The sequence below is a fragment of the Chlorocebus sabaeus genome, chromosome X, assembly GCF_047675955.1.
Source record: "Chlorocebus sabaeus isolate Y175 chromosome X, mChlSab1.0.hap1, whole genome shotgun sequence".
Lineage (NCBI taxonomy): Eukaryota > Metazoa > Chordata > Mammalia > Primates > Cercopithecidae > Chlorocebus > Chlorocebus sabaeus.
Genome location: NC_132933.1, coordinates 129,453,815 through 129,470,773, shown reverse-complemented (window position 1 = coordinate 129,470,773; position 16,959 = coordinate 129,453,815). Strand labels below are relative to the sequence as shown.

The 16,959-nt window shown below is 39.5% G+C and overlaps 1 protein-coding gene across 1 annotated transcript in view; it reads left to right on the top strand.

Moving 5' to 3' along the window:
• The window catches only part of PTCHD1 (patched domain containing 1), a 65,450-nt gene extending 49,825 nt beyond the window's left edge, over window positions 1-15,625 (top strand). The window contains exon 3 of the mRNA XM_007991291.3: window positions 9,412-15,625. Within this exon, the coding sequence (XP_007989482.1) occupies window positions 9,412-11,066 (1,655 nt within the window). The 3' untranslated portion in view covers window positions 11,067-15,625. The remainder of the gene's footprint in view (window positions 1-9,411) is intronic.
• Window positions 15,626-16,959: the final 1,334 nt, after the last annotated feature.

The window sequence follows — 16,959 nt, the reverse complement described above, 5'->3', positions numbered from 1 at the left end:
AAATGACACTAGATTTAGAATGGAAAAATTTAAGATCACGTGTGTCAAACAGTATTAACCTGACAAAATTCCAGAAGAGGAAAGAATTTGGATAAACTCTTAAGAGTTCATCATAATGGGATGTGACTGTGTGTTTCTAGCCAAGATGATATGTGACAGTTCTGGCAATAAGAATATATCCTACACAGATGAATCATTTTGGCAATGATGTAAGCATAGATACATCATGATTTAGAATGTTTTTAATCAGTGTTGTGCATACTAGACAATCCCACTTCTGCCAAAACCTCTGTCCAGATGAGTCATATCAGTTTATTTAGAGCTGAAATCCTAAAAGGTCTACAGTATTATAAATGTTCATCGACATTTTTTTGTTACTCTAATTTGGAGAAGAGTTTATTTGGTCTATACCCTTATCGTGCATAAAATAATATCCTTTCTTTGCAAATATATTGGTAACAAGTAGTGAGTTACTTGAATTGCTATTTGTGAATATATGATGCTAATTATTTTAATCTGTTATAGAATTTCCTTTAAAGGATGAAGATTTACACCATTATTCTCCAGTTGGGTATGATTTTTAAAATTGGCATAGGTTTTCTATGTGCAAGCTCTCCTTACAGACTTAATGTTTCCACAGCTTTGCTGATCAGATACAAATCAGGAAAGGGATAGAATGTTAGAGGATATAGAAGGGAACCAAAGGAAAGTTTTCTCCCTTCTGCATCTGGAAGATTTGTTGCTTCATGTACATCCTGTACAACTAAAAAGGAGAATTGAAGTCATAGTGAAAGAGTTTGGATATTAGTTTCTACATGTAATCTAGTTTATAAAGGTTGCTTTGCATTTATCAAGATACAAGAGCCCCAGAGATTTATGAGATGAAAAATACTCTTTAAGCCCTTTTTCAGATGTTTGGGATTTGAGGTCAGCGGTTAGATCCAGGGTATCCTCTTCCTTTTGAATTATCCAACCAGGCCACTCAGATTCAAGGATGTGAAAGGAAGAAAGAATTAGTGGATTATTTCTAATTTGCGGATTAGTCCTAGGAAAAGAATAATAGCAGGGAAGTTTGGCTTCTTTCAGCTGTGTATTTTAAGATTATTCATATGTAGCAGAAACCAGAAGATTGGGTTCCATTCTTCAAAAATTTGTTCTCATATGATGCCACTTGAAATGTAATGCAGTACATGGAGCTCATAAAAAGGGAAGGGTAAAAATACTCATGCAAAAAATGTAGTTCCAACTGAAAAATTGTAATTATTAATTATTTTTGCTCTAAACTTAAGCAAACCTGAAAGGTTTTGCTTTCCTGATGAGTATTCTGATATATTTCTAAAGTCACGAGAAAATGGGGGAAAAATCAGTCAGATAATAATAAAATTTAAGCCATATGAAATTGCCAATATCCAACCATTTTTGACCTACAAACTTGGTACCACTATCTGGTCATTTTTGAACTACAAAAATGGTAATTTTGTGTGGTTCAGCCTAATACATTATTGTAGAAATCCATTATTTGTAACAATATGACAATTTGCCTGATGGAGTAGAAGTATATTAGAATGCTGTAGAAATCCTTTGCTTAGATATAAATCAGTAATAGGTGAAGCATGTTATAGAGAAAAAAACTGATTGGTAAGAGTTTTGTTGTTCACATTTTTGTGTACATCTATTTTTTAAAAAGATATTTTATTTTACAGTATTTCCAAAGTTTGTCTCCCGAATATCTTTTTTTTGTAATGGCCCATGGTCATTATGGGACTAATTTACAAGGAGATTATGTAATTTAGGCTTGTAATTCGTTCTTGCCCTTTTATTCTTATGCTCCACCAATCATATTAGGGTGAGAGTAGGTGGAAAGAAATAGATTTAGGGGAATGGAATAAAACAAGTTTTATTGTTCTATTTTTAACCATAAAGTAAGACAAGAACAGGACTTGGGGGCACAAATCCAGGAAGGCAGAACTCAGGCAGAGGAATACAAAGGGGCTTTGTCTTTGACCCAGGATTCCCAGATATCCCCTGGGTGGTCTCTCTACCCGGTCTTGCCCAGGGAATGAGGGAGTGACAGACCCTGTAAAGCTTGGGCAGCAGGAGGCAACATGAGGACACTGAACTAAACATAGACCCTGAGGAGGAATACCTAGCATCTACATTTGGACTAGACTCCCAGAAAGTCACAGCTGGGCAGTCTTGACCAGATGGATATACAGAAGCTCACAACCCAAACAGGTTCATAGTTATTGTCAAGGAAACTCTGCATTTCACCAAGGCTATTTTATTACTCAAGAACCAAAATATAGACAGATGGAGCCCAAGAGAGGGATTCTATAGCCCCTTCTCTACACTGATTGGTGTAGCAACACTAACATTATTTTGCCTCATCAGTAACATAAATTTCACATCTGCCAACTATTCATCTTGTGTGTATGTGTGTCTTTATAACCTATGTGCATAATATATATTATATATCACATTAGCTGTATTATATATCATATGCAATATGATATGTAGTAAGCTCATGTTATGTATTTATATGTATACAATGTGTTTATAACATATATTATGTAATATATATTGCTTGAATATTTAAATAGAAGTACTATATATTTCTCTGTATGTATTATCTGGTATATAGAGTCCAACATTTTATATGTAAATATATAAAATATATTTGAATAAGATATGCCATATATACATGTTTATATATTACATCTGTATTCTATACGAAAAGAAATTACACAATGACCATAGCATATATTATGGGCCACATTTATACACACTGGTCTTATATAATGTACATACACACAATATTGAAATACTTTATCTTTAAACAAGGAAGAGCTATAAGCAAATTCATTTCTAGGGCTCTCTTTTGCAGCTATCTAGTGAAGAAAAATCATTTCTAAGACTAAAACCCAATGCTCTGATTAGAATTTTCAAAATGTGACAAGTATCTGGTACAAAGAATAAGATGTGTGTGTTCCCCCTGATGTGAGCATCTGTCTTTACTTAAACAGAGTACACCTTTATTCTTACTCTTAACTGTGAGACAAAACAGGCTGCGATAAACCAAACAATTCAGCTTAGAAAGTAAATGTTTATAACTGGCAAAGTGTAAATGTAACCCAATTAATGAACTTCTCCCTGAAAATAGATGTTACTCAACCCAGACATATATACACTTTAAATTTCTTCTAAAAAAAACACAAAAATCATGAATTTATGTGGATGTCATTGAAAAACAGGCATCTTATAAACATGAGCTACTTAGTGAAGTTTTTCTAAGAATAAAATAGGCTTTAAGCAGATTTTGCTTATGGATTATAGTCTATGAATTTTTGAGAAGAATATAGTAATTTTATTTCCATATATGAAATTTAGCACTGCCCAGGCATGCTATAAACAGCTTCATTGACTCATGACATTAAATATTTTCACGTTGAAACTGAAAGATCATCCATCAATCAGCAAGCCATCCCATTTCCTCCTTCTTAGCCATTCCTTACTTTGAGGAACTCAGGATGAAGAAATCTTGCTAGTGTGGAAAGGATTAAAATGTGAGTAGCACCCAAAGGCATCTATCAGCTGCTGTGTTGTGGCTATGTACATTGGGACAGGTGGGAGAATCTGGGCCTGAAGAAAAATCTGACTTACAAAATCCAGAAGTATTGTACAAAGTAGATCGATTTGCCTCTGATTATTCATTGAAAACAAAACAACACCACCACCACCAACAACAAATCACCCAGACTGTCTCCAATAGCAAAACCACTAAATACATTTAAAATATTATTCACTTTATGAGCAACTTTCCAGAAGTATATCTACTGGGTAAAGAAAGGTTAACTCTCAACTATTTGTTAGTGGATTCTGTCTTACTGGATTATAAACAACCCTGAAGGCTTTGATCAGGCCCCAGAAAGTTCTGGGTGACAGTAAGATTTAATCTTGAGGGTGCTTGATAGTCACCCTCAGTGATGGGAGGATTGGCCAGTTGAGTTTTTTTCCACCATTAGTGTTATTTATCATCTGTGCTTCTTTTTCTCTTCATTAGCTGCAAAGTCTGAGAGTTAACAACACATTCAGATATAAAAATTCTTTTGAAAAGAAGAAAAATTACTAGCCTAAATTTTTTTTTTTTTTTTTTTTTTTTTTTTTTTTGAGAGGGAGTCTCACTCTGTTGCCCAGGCTGGGGTGCAGTGACACGATCTCACTGCAAGCTCCACCTCCTGGGTTCACACCATTCTCCTGCCTGCCTCAGCCTCCTGAATAGCTGGGACTACAGGCACCCGCCACCACGCCCGGCTAATTTTTCGTATTTTTAGTAGAAACGAGGTTTCACCGTGTTACCCAGGATGGTCTCAAACTCCTGACCTCATGATCCACCCGCCTCAGCCTCTGAAAGTGCTGGGATTACAGGCATGAGCCACCGCACCCGGCCTAGCCTAAATTCTTTAATATTTTATTTTATTAGATGACAACCCCAAAGTTTACTGCAAATAAAATTAATAAAAGCAGTTTTCTTTTTAAAATCACACTCCTGGCCCAAATTTTGCCTCAGCATTAGTGAAGAACCCTACTGGCCTGACTAAAACCTCGAGCTGCCTCAGAGTATTCACTCATGAATAATTAGAACTTGGCGCGCTCTTCTTTCTCTTTCTCTCTCTCTTTATATGTGTGTGTGTGTTTTCACATACTAATATGCATTTGTTCTTATGCATGTAACAATACAGACATGCAGTGTAACAAAAATAGAAACAAACATCTTGAATATGCTTTTAAAGGACAAGAGAATGCTTTAAAACCATTTTTATCTTCAAAATCTGATAGAATCAAGATGTGTTTAACAGTTCCCGCTGGCAACTCCTCAGTCTTACACTGTGACTGTAAAAGAAGGAATCCCCTGGGATGTTGTATCATCCAGGGTAATCCTTAGAATGTCAGGATGTCAGGATGTTGAGGTTCCTGATATCCTCACTATGATATAGTCTTTTACCTCAAGGTCTCAGGCTGTGACCTGGCCCTCAAATGATGAGTCATGACTCCCGTTACCACCACAGGGTCCCTAGTGACCAAAATCAAAATCTGTATTTAGGTAGCTCCGCCCTGCCCCCACCCCATGAGTTCTGTCACCAGGGAGTCCTTGTGAACAGACTTGGGACTTTGGAGATGGGAAATTGTTATTTGCCAAAGTTATGCTTTATGCCAATGACATAGGCCCACTGGTCAGATTTCACAGAGAAGCTTATAGAACTACTTTGTAGAGAAGTTTTTAAACCTAGAGTGCAAAGCAAACAGCAGTACTTTTGCTTTTAAAATACCTTTTTAAAAAGTAGGAAACAATAATCAGACCTCTGAAAAGTATCTTCAGTCCACATGCAGTATCTGTTTGCCCACGTCTGCAAGATTTGGTATTAGAGTTCCGCTTGCTGGACTACAGCCCCAGAATTAAGAGAGTGGGCTGGGCACAGTGGCTCACGCCTGTAATCCCAGCGCTTTGGGAGGCCGAGGCAGGCGGATCACCTGAGGTCAGGAGTTCAAGACCAGCCTGGCCAATATGGTGAAACCCCGTCTCTACTAAAAATACAAAAATTACCCAGGCATGGTGGCGCGTGCCTGTAATCCCAGCTACCCGGGAGGCTGAGGCAGGGGAATCACTGGAATTTAGGAGACAGAGGCTGCAGTGAACCAAGATTACGCCACTGCACTCCACCCTGGGAGATCGAGTGAGACTCCATCTCAAAAAAAAAAAAAAAATAGAGCAATGAATGATGGTGATGCTAAAGAATGGAGCCATCCACTGAAAGAGGAAAGTGGAGAGGAACAGAACCTACCAAAATCTATCTTCTCTGCCTCTCCTTGACTCCAAGTGGCTCAGTTTCTGGAGTGCTAGTAAAAGATAAGGTCAGACCTGACTGGAGGAAAAACTGAAGAAATTCATCTCTGTGAAATTCTCCTACCTGCCATTTCCTCTTTATTCCATCCCCACTTCCATTCTCTGTCCCATTCCCCAGACCTAAGAGAAGCTGCTTCAGTAGACCACTGTCCCAGAGGAGTTTGCATTTAAAAGGATACCCTTGAAAGTTCAAGGGGAACTCAGGTATAATTCCGGCATTCTGGAGGGCAAGATGGTCCTCATGTCCTAGGGCTTTTGGAATGTGTCTCCCCTTGAATTCAGGCCAGAAAACAGGGTCCTCACTGATGGGCTTCCCTATAGGATAACAGGCCAACCCCTTCAGCAAAAATACCCAGCTGTAAGCCAGGACTACTGCCAGCCAGGCACTCCAGGCTTCTAATCCTTAAGAGGTGACCACAGCTGTGTTGGCACTTGTCCCTCCCTTGACTGACAAAGCTTCAGGAAGGAGGCCCAGTTATGGTATCAGCAATTGTTCCAGAAATCCAAAGGGCTCTTGTAAGATGCTGTGGAACTCCAGTTTGGGGTTTCGGGTGTAGGAATCTGCTAGAGAGGTGTGGCTTGAGAAAGAGAAATCTGACCTATCAGGAATGGTGGTAGGGGCCTTTGGAGGCAAAGCCAGGGATAACTAGCAATAAATGCTGAGTGATCAGTTAGAACAAATTCTTTCTCAGGGCCTCTTCTGATTTCTGTGAGTGGCTGCATGTACACACCTGTAGCAAGAAGAACTAAGGAAAGGCATTGTTTCCAAAACCCCAAGAATAAAATTAGAATTCTCTTTGGAGCTGCCCTCAAACCAAGAACATACGCAAAAAGAGCCAGGACTCAGTATAAAAGATCAAACTATAGAAGGACAAGGCATTTAAAATGCAGCAACAGAACTCAAGAGAGAAGCCAACAGCCTACTTCTACCTTTCCTTGATTTTGATTACTTTCATTCTGGGCCCTGGAGCCTCAGTCTTGTCACCTAATATCTCTGTTAATTCAAATTCCTTTTCTCAATTAGCTTCTAAGATTATTCAACAGCAAGGTAAGAAATTGATTCCTATTGTATTTTCCAAGAATCAGGGTCAGATAATGTCATTATAAAACATCACACTGATTTTTAAAAGAACTGCAAAACAGATTTAAGTTCTATTATATGGCTAATTCTAATTCTGCTACGTGCTTTATTTTCTTGCCATATTTAATGACTCAGTACTAAAACCCTGTTTTAATTTTCTGTGTGTTTCTGGCAAGTAAGTATCATTAAAAAATTATTTCCCATTTAGAGTGACCCCCTGAAGTGTGCTTTGCCCACCAAAGCTTACTTGCTCTACATGGCCCCAGAAAAAAAAAAAAAAAAAAAAAAGTCAATATTACTTCTTCAGGGACAGTGCCTCAGAGATATTCTCTTTTTACCCTCATTGTCAAGGGAATGGTTACTTAATCAAAGGTCAGTGGGTCCATCTTGAAAATATACTAGAAACAGATTGACTCATGTTCCGTCTCCAGACTAGATGTTAACTACCTAAGCATAATTAGCAACAGGATGCCAGTCAATGAGTGTACTTTTTACTTCATGTCTGGGGAGTTTAGGTGCCTTCATTTTAATAGGGGCCTTGGTGCTAGTTATCAAATTGACAGTCTTGACCTGACTTCTAAAAGTGGCTGTAAAACGATGCCTAGTAAATTAAGATAAATGCCAAATTCCTCTGAGGAAATAGGCCTAAATCATTACTGTGAAATGGGCATTCAGGTTTGGGGCCAGGACTTCACAATAAGGATATAAATACTAGCCTGGGCATGAGGGAAGATGTGCACTTAGCTATTGTACACACAAGATAACAGTGACTCACTTTATTCAGCATTATGCTTGGCTGGAGATTTTAAATTCCTTTTTAAAAACAAGACTATTGTACCACAGAGTAAAGATTTTATTATCCTCAATAATGGGATTGAATATGCCAAGGCATGGAAACAGGAAATTCAATCTGCTGATACTCAGTGCCAAGACAGGGGTTATCGAAATCCACAATGGGTCACTTTGGTGGGCTTTCCAATGTTGCAGTGGCCTGGAAACACAGGGACCTGAAGTAGGGAAATGTCTGACTCCAACTAGGAGAGGTGGTAGAAGTCATGCTAGATCAGGTTCCAGGCAGTAGTATGGAGTCAGAACATGGGCATTTACTGTACCTCTGCTATTTCGGTATTGCTGAAATACCAAACCGGGAGGCGAAGGCACTAAGCAGTTATGCAGAGGGGTTACTGATCTGGCTCTTTCCCACAGATGCCACTATCAAATAGTGCACAGAAGCTAGCAGAGTCACTGCTGACGTATTATATCACTGCTTGATAAGTCATGTATGAATGTCCAAAATTGGTCAAACAGATCCCTGAAGACAAATTGCAAGTCATAAACCTTCAACTTGAATCCTAATTTTTATCAATAACCAGGAGAGTTCATATTTATCTTATTTTTTCTGTGTTTTCTTCACTGAAACTTCTTCACTCCTACTTATTTTGCTTCCCTCTTTCTCAGATTTATTGCTTCCTGCCCTAATATTTGGGGAGGGAAAAAAGAGGGGGCTGTGATTTAGTTTACTGTCAAGACTCAAATTAAATACACTGCCTATTTATCACTAACACCCGCCAGTTGGCCAATTTTAAATGAGGTGACGGGACATTAACTCAGAACCCTCTGCCCACTGTCTTCCTCTGCACTGACCCCTAGCCAGACTTGTGGGAATGGAAAGCAAAATGATGAGTGTCCAGACATCTTCTCTTCTCTGGAATGTTCCACCAACCAGACTTCACCAATAACCCTAAGCTATTAATGGGAAAAATCCCCAGGAGACATATGCACAAGTTTAATCAGCTTTTATTCTTTTTAGAGTCAGGGTCTTGCTCTGCTACCCAGGCTGGAGTGCAGTGGCACAATCATAGCTCACTGCAGCCTCCAATTCCCAAGCTCAAGAGATCCACCTACCTCAGCCTCCCGAGTAGCTGAGACTACAGATATGAGCCACGATTCCTGGCTAAGTTCTTTCATTTTCTTTCTTTCTTTTTTTTTTTTTTTCTTGAGACAGGGTCTTGCTACATTGTCCAGGCTGGTATCAAACTCCTGGTCTCAAGTCATCTTCCTTCCTCAGTCTCCCAAGTTGCTAGGATTACAGGCATGAGCCACCATGCCTGGCTCTACTCAGCTTTCTATAGGCAAAAGTTCATCTAAGTGCAGTTTGGTTGGTGGAACACTCCAAAGAAGAGAACTTTCTTAAGCCAGAGGGAATATGAAGATCTTTGCTTCTCTAGCTGCCCTTTCATTAACATTTATGATTCATCAAAACTTGGGTCTATCTCCCCATAGGAGAAATCATTGGCATTCACATACCCATCACCACTAGGGTTGGTTACGTTTGCCTTGACCCAGTAGTCCCTCATAATCAAGTTGATTTCCCTCTTAAGAGATTAGTCCTTTAAACTTCTGCTCTGGTCTTTTTCTGCCCCCTTAGGTCATGGATTATATGGGACTTTTGAAATGTTATCCTCCTGGAGGAAAACTAGAGAAGACCAACATGTTAAAGAGAGAACTGCAGCAGTCTATGCAGACTCCATGCTCTCCTTTTCTCTCACCACTGCCATGTACCTGGTCACCTTTGGCATAGGGGCCAGCCCTTTCACAAACATTGAGGCAGCCAGGATTTTCTGCTGCAATTCCTGTATTGCAATCTTCTTCAACTACCTCTATGTACTCTCGTTTTATGGTTCCAGCCTAGTGTTCACTGGCTACATAGAAAACAATTACCAGCATAGTATCTTCTGTAGAAAAGTCCCAAAGCCTGAGGCATTGCAGGAGAAGCCGGCATGGTACAGGTTTCTCCTGACAGCCAGATTCAGTGAGGACACAACCGAAGGCGAGGAAGCAAACACTTACGAGAGTCACCTATTGGTATGTTTCCTCAAACGCTATTACTGTGACTGGATAACCAACACCTATGTCAAGCCTTTTGTAGTTCTCTTTTACCTTATTTATATTTCCTTTGCCTTAATGGGCTATCTGCAGGTCAGTGAAGGGTCAGACCTTAGTAACATCGTAGCAACCGCGACACAAACCATTGAGTACACTACTGCCCAGCAAAAGTACTTTAGCAACTACAGTCCTGTGATTGGGTTTTACATATATGAGTCTATAGAATACTGGAACACTAGTGTCCAAGAAGATGTTCTAGAATACACCAAGGGGTTTGTGCGGATATCCTGGTTTGAGAGCTATTTAAATTACCTTCGGAAACTCAATGTATCCACTGGCTTGCCTAAGAAAAATTTCACAGACATGTTGAGGAATTCCTTTCTGAAAGCCCCTCAATTTTCACATTTTCAAGAGGACATCATCTTCTCTAAAAAATACAATGATGAGGTCGATGTAGTGGCCTCCAGAATGTTTCTGGTGGCCAAGACCATGGAAACAAACAGAGAAGAACTCTATGATCTCTTGGAAACCCTGAGGAGACTTTCTGTCACCTCCAAGGTGAAGTTCATCGTCTTCAATCCGTCCTTTGTGTACATGGATCGATATGCCTCCTCTCTGGGAGCCCCCCTGCACAACTCCTGCATCAGTGCTTTGTTCCTGCTCTTCTTCTCGGCATTCCTGGTGGCAGATTCACTGATTAACGTCTGGATCACTCTAACAGTTGTGTCCGTGGAGTTTGGAGTGATAGGTTTCATGACATTATGGAAAGTAGAACTGGACTGCATTTCTGTGCTATGCTTAATTTATGGAATTAATTACACAATTGACAATTGTGCTCCACTGTTATCCACATTTGTTCTGGGCAAGGATTTCACAAGAACTAAATGGGTAAAAAATGCCCTGGAAGTGCATGGGGTAGCTATTTTACAGAGTTACCTCTGCTATATTGTTGGTCTGATTCCTCTTGCAGCTGTGCCTTCAAATCTGACCTGTACACTGTTCAGGTGCTTGTTTTTAATAGCATTTGTCACCTTCTTTCACTGCTTTGCCATTTTACCTGTGATACTGACTTTCCTGCCACCCTCTAAGAAAAAAAGGAAAGAGAAGAAAAATCCTGAGAACCGGGAGGAAATTGAGTGTGTAGAAATGGTGGATATCGATAGTACCCGTGTGGTTGACCAAATTACAACAGTGTGATAATGTCTGCTTGGTATATTTTCACCTTAGGTCTTATCAAGACCAAAGAGATTATGTTAATGAAACAATTAAATTCAAAGTTGTTCCCTTTTTTAAAGATAGGAAACAGGCATTGCCAAAAAAAAAAAAAAAAGTAAGAGATAATGGGGAGAAATGGGCATGGCATATTTTCAGTCTTTAAAACAAAAGAGTTGTTATGAGAATTCACACACACACACCCTAGGAGACCTATAGTCTCTTAAACTAAGATCAAATAGAAGAAAGCTTATTAACAAGCAGGATCCTGTCTTATCCAAACTGCAGATGTTGCTGGCATTGTGACAAAACCCACTGATAGAAAGGTCAACTGCCAAGGCAGAAACAGCTTTTAAGCATTGTTCAAACAATAAGGCTTCCAGAACTTCTGTAGAGCAGTAGCTCCAGCCATGGTCTGTGGTTTGAGGTTTTAGCTGTCTCACCTAGCTCCCTAACACCAAAGGAGATGCTCTGAAAGTTCTGACCAGCAAAAGCAAGCCAGAGCCTTGGAAACTGATACGTGGTAGAGTGGCCATCACTCATGGACTAAAATTGTTTCACCTCTAAATTCACCCAGGTGAAGCAGTTTTGTTGTCTAGAATGAAATTATCATATTCCCCCATTGGTATGCTTTTAACATTTGTATAGTTTGGTTTGGTTAAAACACCTTAAAACCAATGACAGCTCCAGCACTGCAGAACTGGTGTGATTCTATTTTGGAAGAGCTTGTCACTTGTCACCAAATGGGTCTGCTTTATTAGTTACAGCTCTTGGCAGGAGGATCCAGGGACCCAAAACCACAGAGCCAAACCCAAATACCTGGCATGATGGAGCAAAAGCAGGTGTCTACTTGGACCCAGATATAGTGTCTCCATTTTAACAACGACAACAAAATAGCCAGCTGGTACAGCTGTTTGTGGTTGGCCCTACATGCATTTTTTGCATGGATACCCAGAAACATCTGCCCACGCATAACTGAGGGAAAAAAACGAACACTGAAATAGTAATTTGCTGTTGCTTCCAACTTGTAGTGCCAGTCTGCCTTTGCTATGAAACACACCTGCTCAGAGACAGAGAGGAAGATCTTTAGTAAGTCTAAGTCCTGACACTGAGAAGCTTTGTAGAAGTGCAGGGAGATAAAGGGCCAAAAGGGAGACAGATGGAAAAGACTGGACAAAGTATTCACTAATACAAATCTATCAATGATGGCAGTCCAATTCTCTTACTAAACTGGCTGCACCTCACCTTGCTGGTTCCCCCTACACCTTTTTTGATGTCCTTCTACTTCATCATAGCAAGGCCCTTCTGTGTATTAACAAGCCTAGATATTTACACTCCTGACTTCCAGTATCTACAGAAGAATGGTTCATAGATCCAAACAGAAATGAGTTAGATCTAAAAAGGCTGTATACGTTGTCCAGGCCCCTGCATTTCTTTAAATTTATAAAAATGAAGCTAAAACCTGGTTACATTTATAGCAAATATCTACAGTATTTTTCCCTTTTGGAGATGTAGCTTATTTAGACATCTATAGTGGTAAGCATTTCCCAAAAGCATCTTACCTTTCTGAACCTTAGCAGACATGCTGTGCAAGTTACCCATCTTCTGCAGAGGAGGAAACTGAGACCTAGGAGAATAAAGTGACTCACTCAGGTCACACCACTAAAGGATTTTCATCATTTCAGCATACCTAAGACAGGGCAGGCCAATTTTCAGTTTTCTCAAAAGATGGCTATTACTCCTCTCAAAATGCATTTCCAAAGAAGGAACATAGGACTTTATTGGCCACAGGGCAGACATTTTTTTAGTGTCTGGGATTAAAATGTTTGAGGTTTAGGTTTGCCGTTGTCTTTCCAAAACAGCAAAAAAGCCCAAATAATTCAGATGTAACCATACCAAGTGCAAACCTAGGCTTTCTATTTCATGTACTGTTGTCCATACAGTTCTAAATACATGTGCAGGGGATTGTAGCTAATGCATTACGCACTTGCTCAGTCTCCCCTGCAGACACACTAAGTGATAATACAAGTGTTATGCGCTCAACTAGAAGATAATAAGCTTTAATCTGAGGACAAGTACAGTCCTCACAAAAGGGCAAGTTTGCATAATAGATCTTCGATCAATTCTGTCTGCAAGGGGCCTGCAACTAGGCTATTATTTATAAACACAACTGAAGAGGGGATTGGTTTTATTCTTAAATCATATGTTGCTAAATCATTTTCTGAACAGTGTGTTCTAAATCAGTCATTGATTTAGTGTCAGCCACGTGGAGCACCTCGGCTTAAAGCGACTCCACAAAACTGACACAACACACACACCAATTAAATGGATTTTGTTGAGAATTTAATCATTCAATTTGGTCAACCAGAATGACTTACTGTGGAACTTTGTTTTATGACAGATAGTAGTTTTCCAAGTTGATTGAGTCTCTGTATACCCTGGGATATTGTATTTTTTAATGAAGGGCATTTTCAAACTTGTCAACTTCTCTTTTCAGCACTTGAAATGAAGGCTTATGGAATTCTGACTGTGAAATGAATTTTTCTATTGGGAGATTATGCATGCCAAGCTTTATTATTTATTGTTAGATAATTATTATTTATTTGTTAATACTGATTATTGATTATTGCTCTGCCGCATTGGTTTAGCCCCACTGTGGAGAAGACACTTTAGAAGTAACTCAGAATCACATCCCCATAAAATCTAAGTCTTTACTTCGTCAAGTTTTACTTTTTGAATTACTATAAAGAGGGAAAAATTGATCCCTGCAAACACTTGAACAAGCGGTGTTTTTTTCTTTCAATTAATTCCAACCAAGACATTAACGTCCACTTTACCAAAGAAACTTATTTGATTGGTTTTGAGTTGGTGTTTGTTGTTTGTTTACCAAAGAAAATATTCCATTCATCAAAAATATTTCTCCTGGTCAACTAAAAAACTGTCATACTGGGATTTTTTTAGCCATTCATAAAGAAAATTTTTTAAAGTCAGGGTAAGGGTGATATTCTCTCATTTAGTGAAACTCAGAAGAAGATGTAAATTCACAAGGAATGTGGTGTTTGCAAGAAAAAAAGTGATACTTGAAATAGGGCATTATTGTTTAGCCTACAGCAACATTCCAACAAGTAGCATCAGGGCTCCTCAGGTTAAAAGAAGTATAGTTTGTTCCAGAGAAAAACGAAGACAAACCCTCATGAAATGTTTCTCCATTGTTCCAGCTCATAAGTTTTACTTTGTGTTGGGTTTTGGAGTTTTTAGTTTCTTTGATGTTTGTTTTGCTTTAATTTGGTTTGTGGTTTGTGTTTGCTTATGTTTGCTTCTGCCTTTCCTACCACTTTTACTCCCTCAGTTTTCAGTCAGAAGTGTGATAATCAGATGCCATCCTCCACGGCCACGCTTTTTGTACAATATACTGCTCCAAATGAGGCCCTTGGTAACCCTTATGACCCTTTAATTCTAACTAACCATCAACCAATCGTAAGTGGCATTCTGAAACCATGACACCACTTTTCTCCAGTGCCAATGACGGGGTTCAGCTGTGTCCATCACAAGAAAAGGTGGAATGGGCAGCTGTCTTGGGGGTGTGGCATGAGGCAGAACCTCTTGGACACAAATGTTATCTTCCTCATAATGGCTTTATTCTTTTGGATCCTATTAAAGTACCCCTGTAGCTTATAGTAGTGTTTGACCTCTGACTGTTTTCTCATCTGTAAAATGGGGATAATATCAGTAAATATCTTTACATTCAGCAAATACTTATTGAGTGCCAAATATTGCCCAGATACTGTTCTAGAGACTAGGGACACAACAGTCAACAAATCAGATTTTTAAAAATCTGCGCTCGTAGAGCCTACCTTTGCGTGACATTGCAGTTATATTGTGGGGATTGAGTGAGATGAGAGATGACATTTGGAAAGCACACTTGGAAAGGCCTGGCAAAGAAAAGAGACTCAAGACATTATTTGTAATTCTTCATTCTCGCACAGTAGCACTAGGGCTCGGGATGTAAAGCTACTGGGTACATTTGAGCCTGAGATTAGGGCTACAAATACAGTGAGTTGCCACAGAAGGTAGTTAATTACCAATCATTTTAGGACATTCAAAATGAAGCTGGTCACCACTTAGCGGGGCCACTGGAAAGGGGCTGCAAGTCCTGGATGTTGACATCATACTGTGATCTTTGAAAAAAACGGATACAGGCACTTGCTTTTGGGGATGGGGAAGAGACACCACTGATTACTGAATAACTGTGCCTGGCTTGTCTGAGGGAATGTAAACACTCCCTTTAGGTAATTTGCTTTTAATTTTGTGTTAAAAGCACCAGGTATTTAGAGACATAAAGTTCCTATTTTTTAAAAGCATAGTAAAGCTGTGATACAAAGAAAAATATTAAGTTAGTGGATTCGCTGGCAAAAAACTAAGAATGGCTGCAGCCAGCACATTGCAGAGTTCCTCCCTGTGGTGGTTACAACTGTTTATTTCTGTTTCATGCCAGTCCAGGAGAAAGCAAAGAGGAAAGTGGACGAGCTATAATCCATTCACCTGAATAGGCAGTGCCAGGATGTTCCCGCCAGCTTGCTTCTAACCTGCCCCGCTTCTGTCCAGGTGATTTGTTTGAAGTCCTCTTTGATAACTATGAGAGCACTGTGGAAGGAAGAGGAAGTGAGGTGACCGGAGAGCTATGGCCTCTGTGCAGATTTTTGAGTTAGATTAAAATTAGTGCCACCTGATTGGGAGCCTACCTGCTGAGGAAAGAAGCCTTCTTTTCGAAGTACAAAGAAAGCAATGTGTACCAAGGAGGAAACCAGCAGAGAAACCTTGGTGGAAGAAGTGATGTTCCTGTGGAATATGCCAGCAGCTTCTCCTTCCAGAATGCTGACACCAGATGAATCTTTGGTTAGAATTAAGCCTACCCCTTTGTTTTTCACATGAGAAAACTGAACCCTGGAGTAATGAAATTATATTCACAGAGCTAATTAGAAACAGATATGAGAATATAATTGAAATCTAGTTCTTAGCCTCAATTCTTTCTCCATTCTGCCACTTTACTGCCAGATTCTATTCATCTAAATTATTGGGGTCTTAACCTGGGGGCCAAATGAGTTCATGGGAGGGGTCTCTGAGCTCCCTAAAATTAAATTATATGCAAAAATGTGTGTATATATTCAACATGTGCATTTTCCTAAAGAGGGCTCACAGTTGTCATCAGATTCCAAAAGAGGTCTATAACCCAAAAAGGGTGAAGAACCACTGTCCTAAATTAATAAAGACCTCATTGGGAATGTGACCCTGGTGTCCTCATTTTGGCTAATGAGCAATCAAGAACTTTTGAACTATCTTTTCTCTAAGGATCCAAAAATGCTTCAAAATAGTGGTTTCTTCATCCCAAGCCAAGTGCCTACTTCTGTACATTTATTCTTCATTCATTCTTTCATTCATTCATTTATTCTGCAAATGTATTTTCAGTGCCAATTCATGTTCTAGCAGCAGCTAAATATGCCCTCCACAGCAGGACCAGGAAAGGAGCCCTCTGTACTGTGCTCTTGTTGGCAAGAGGAACACCAGGTTGCTACCACATTCTCACTGTTGCAACAAAATATATATAGCCTCAAAATTTCAGTAACCATCCCACACACATACACACATAAAGGCAGCAGCCAACAAAGCCAACATATAGAAATGTGCCCTGTCAAAGAATCAGGGAAGAGCAGCCTATTTCCAGGTTATATATAGTTACATGCTGCTTTGCAACTGCATACCACATCCTTGGAAGGGCTGCTCCCAAATGAGCCCTACTCTGAGATGTCTACACTAGGCATGCTTTCACACATGTGCAGTACCCTACTCTCAAACAAGCATGGAGAGAATAAATCTCATT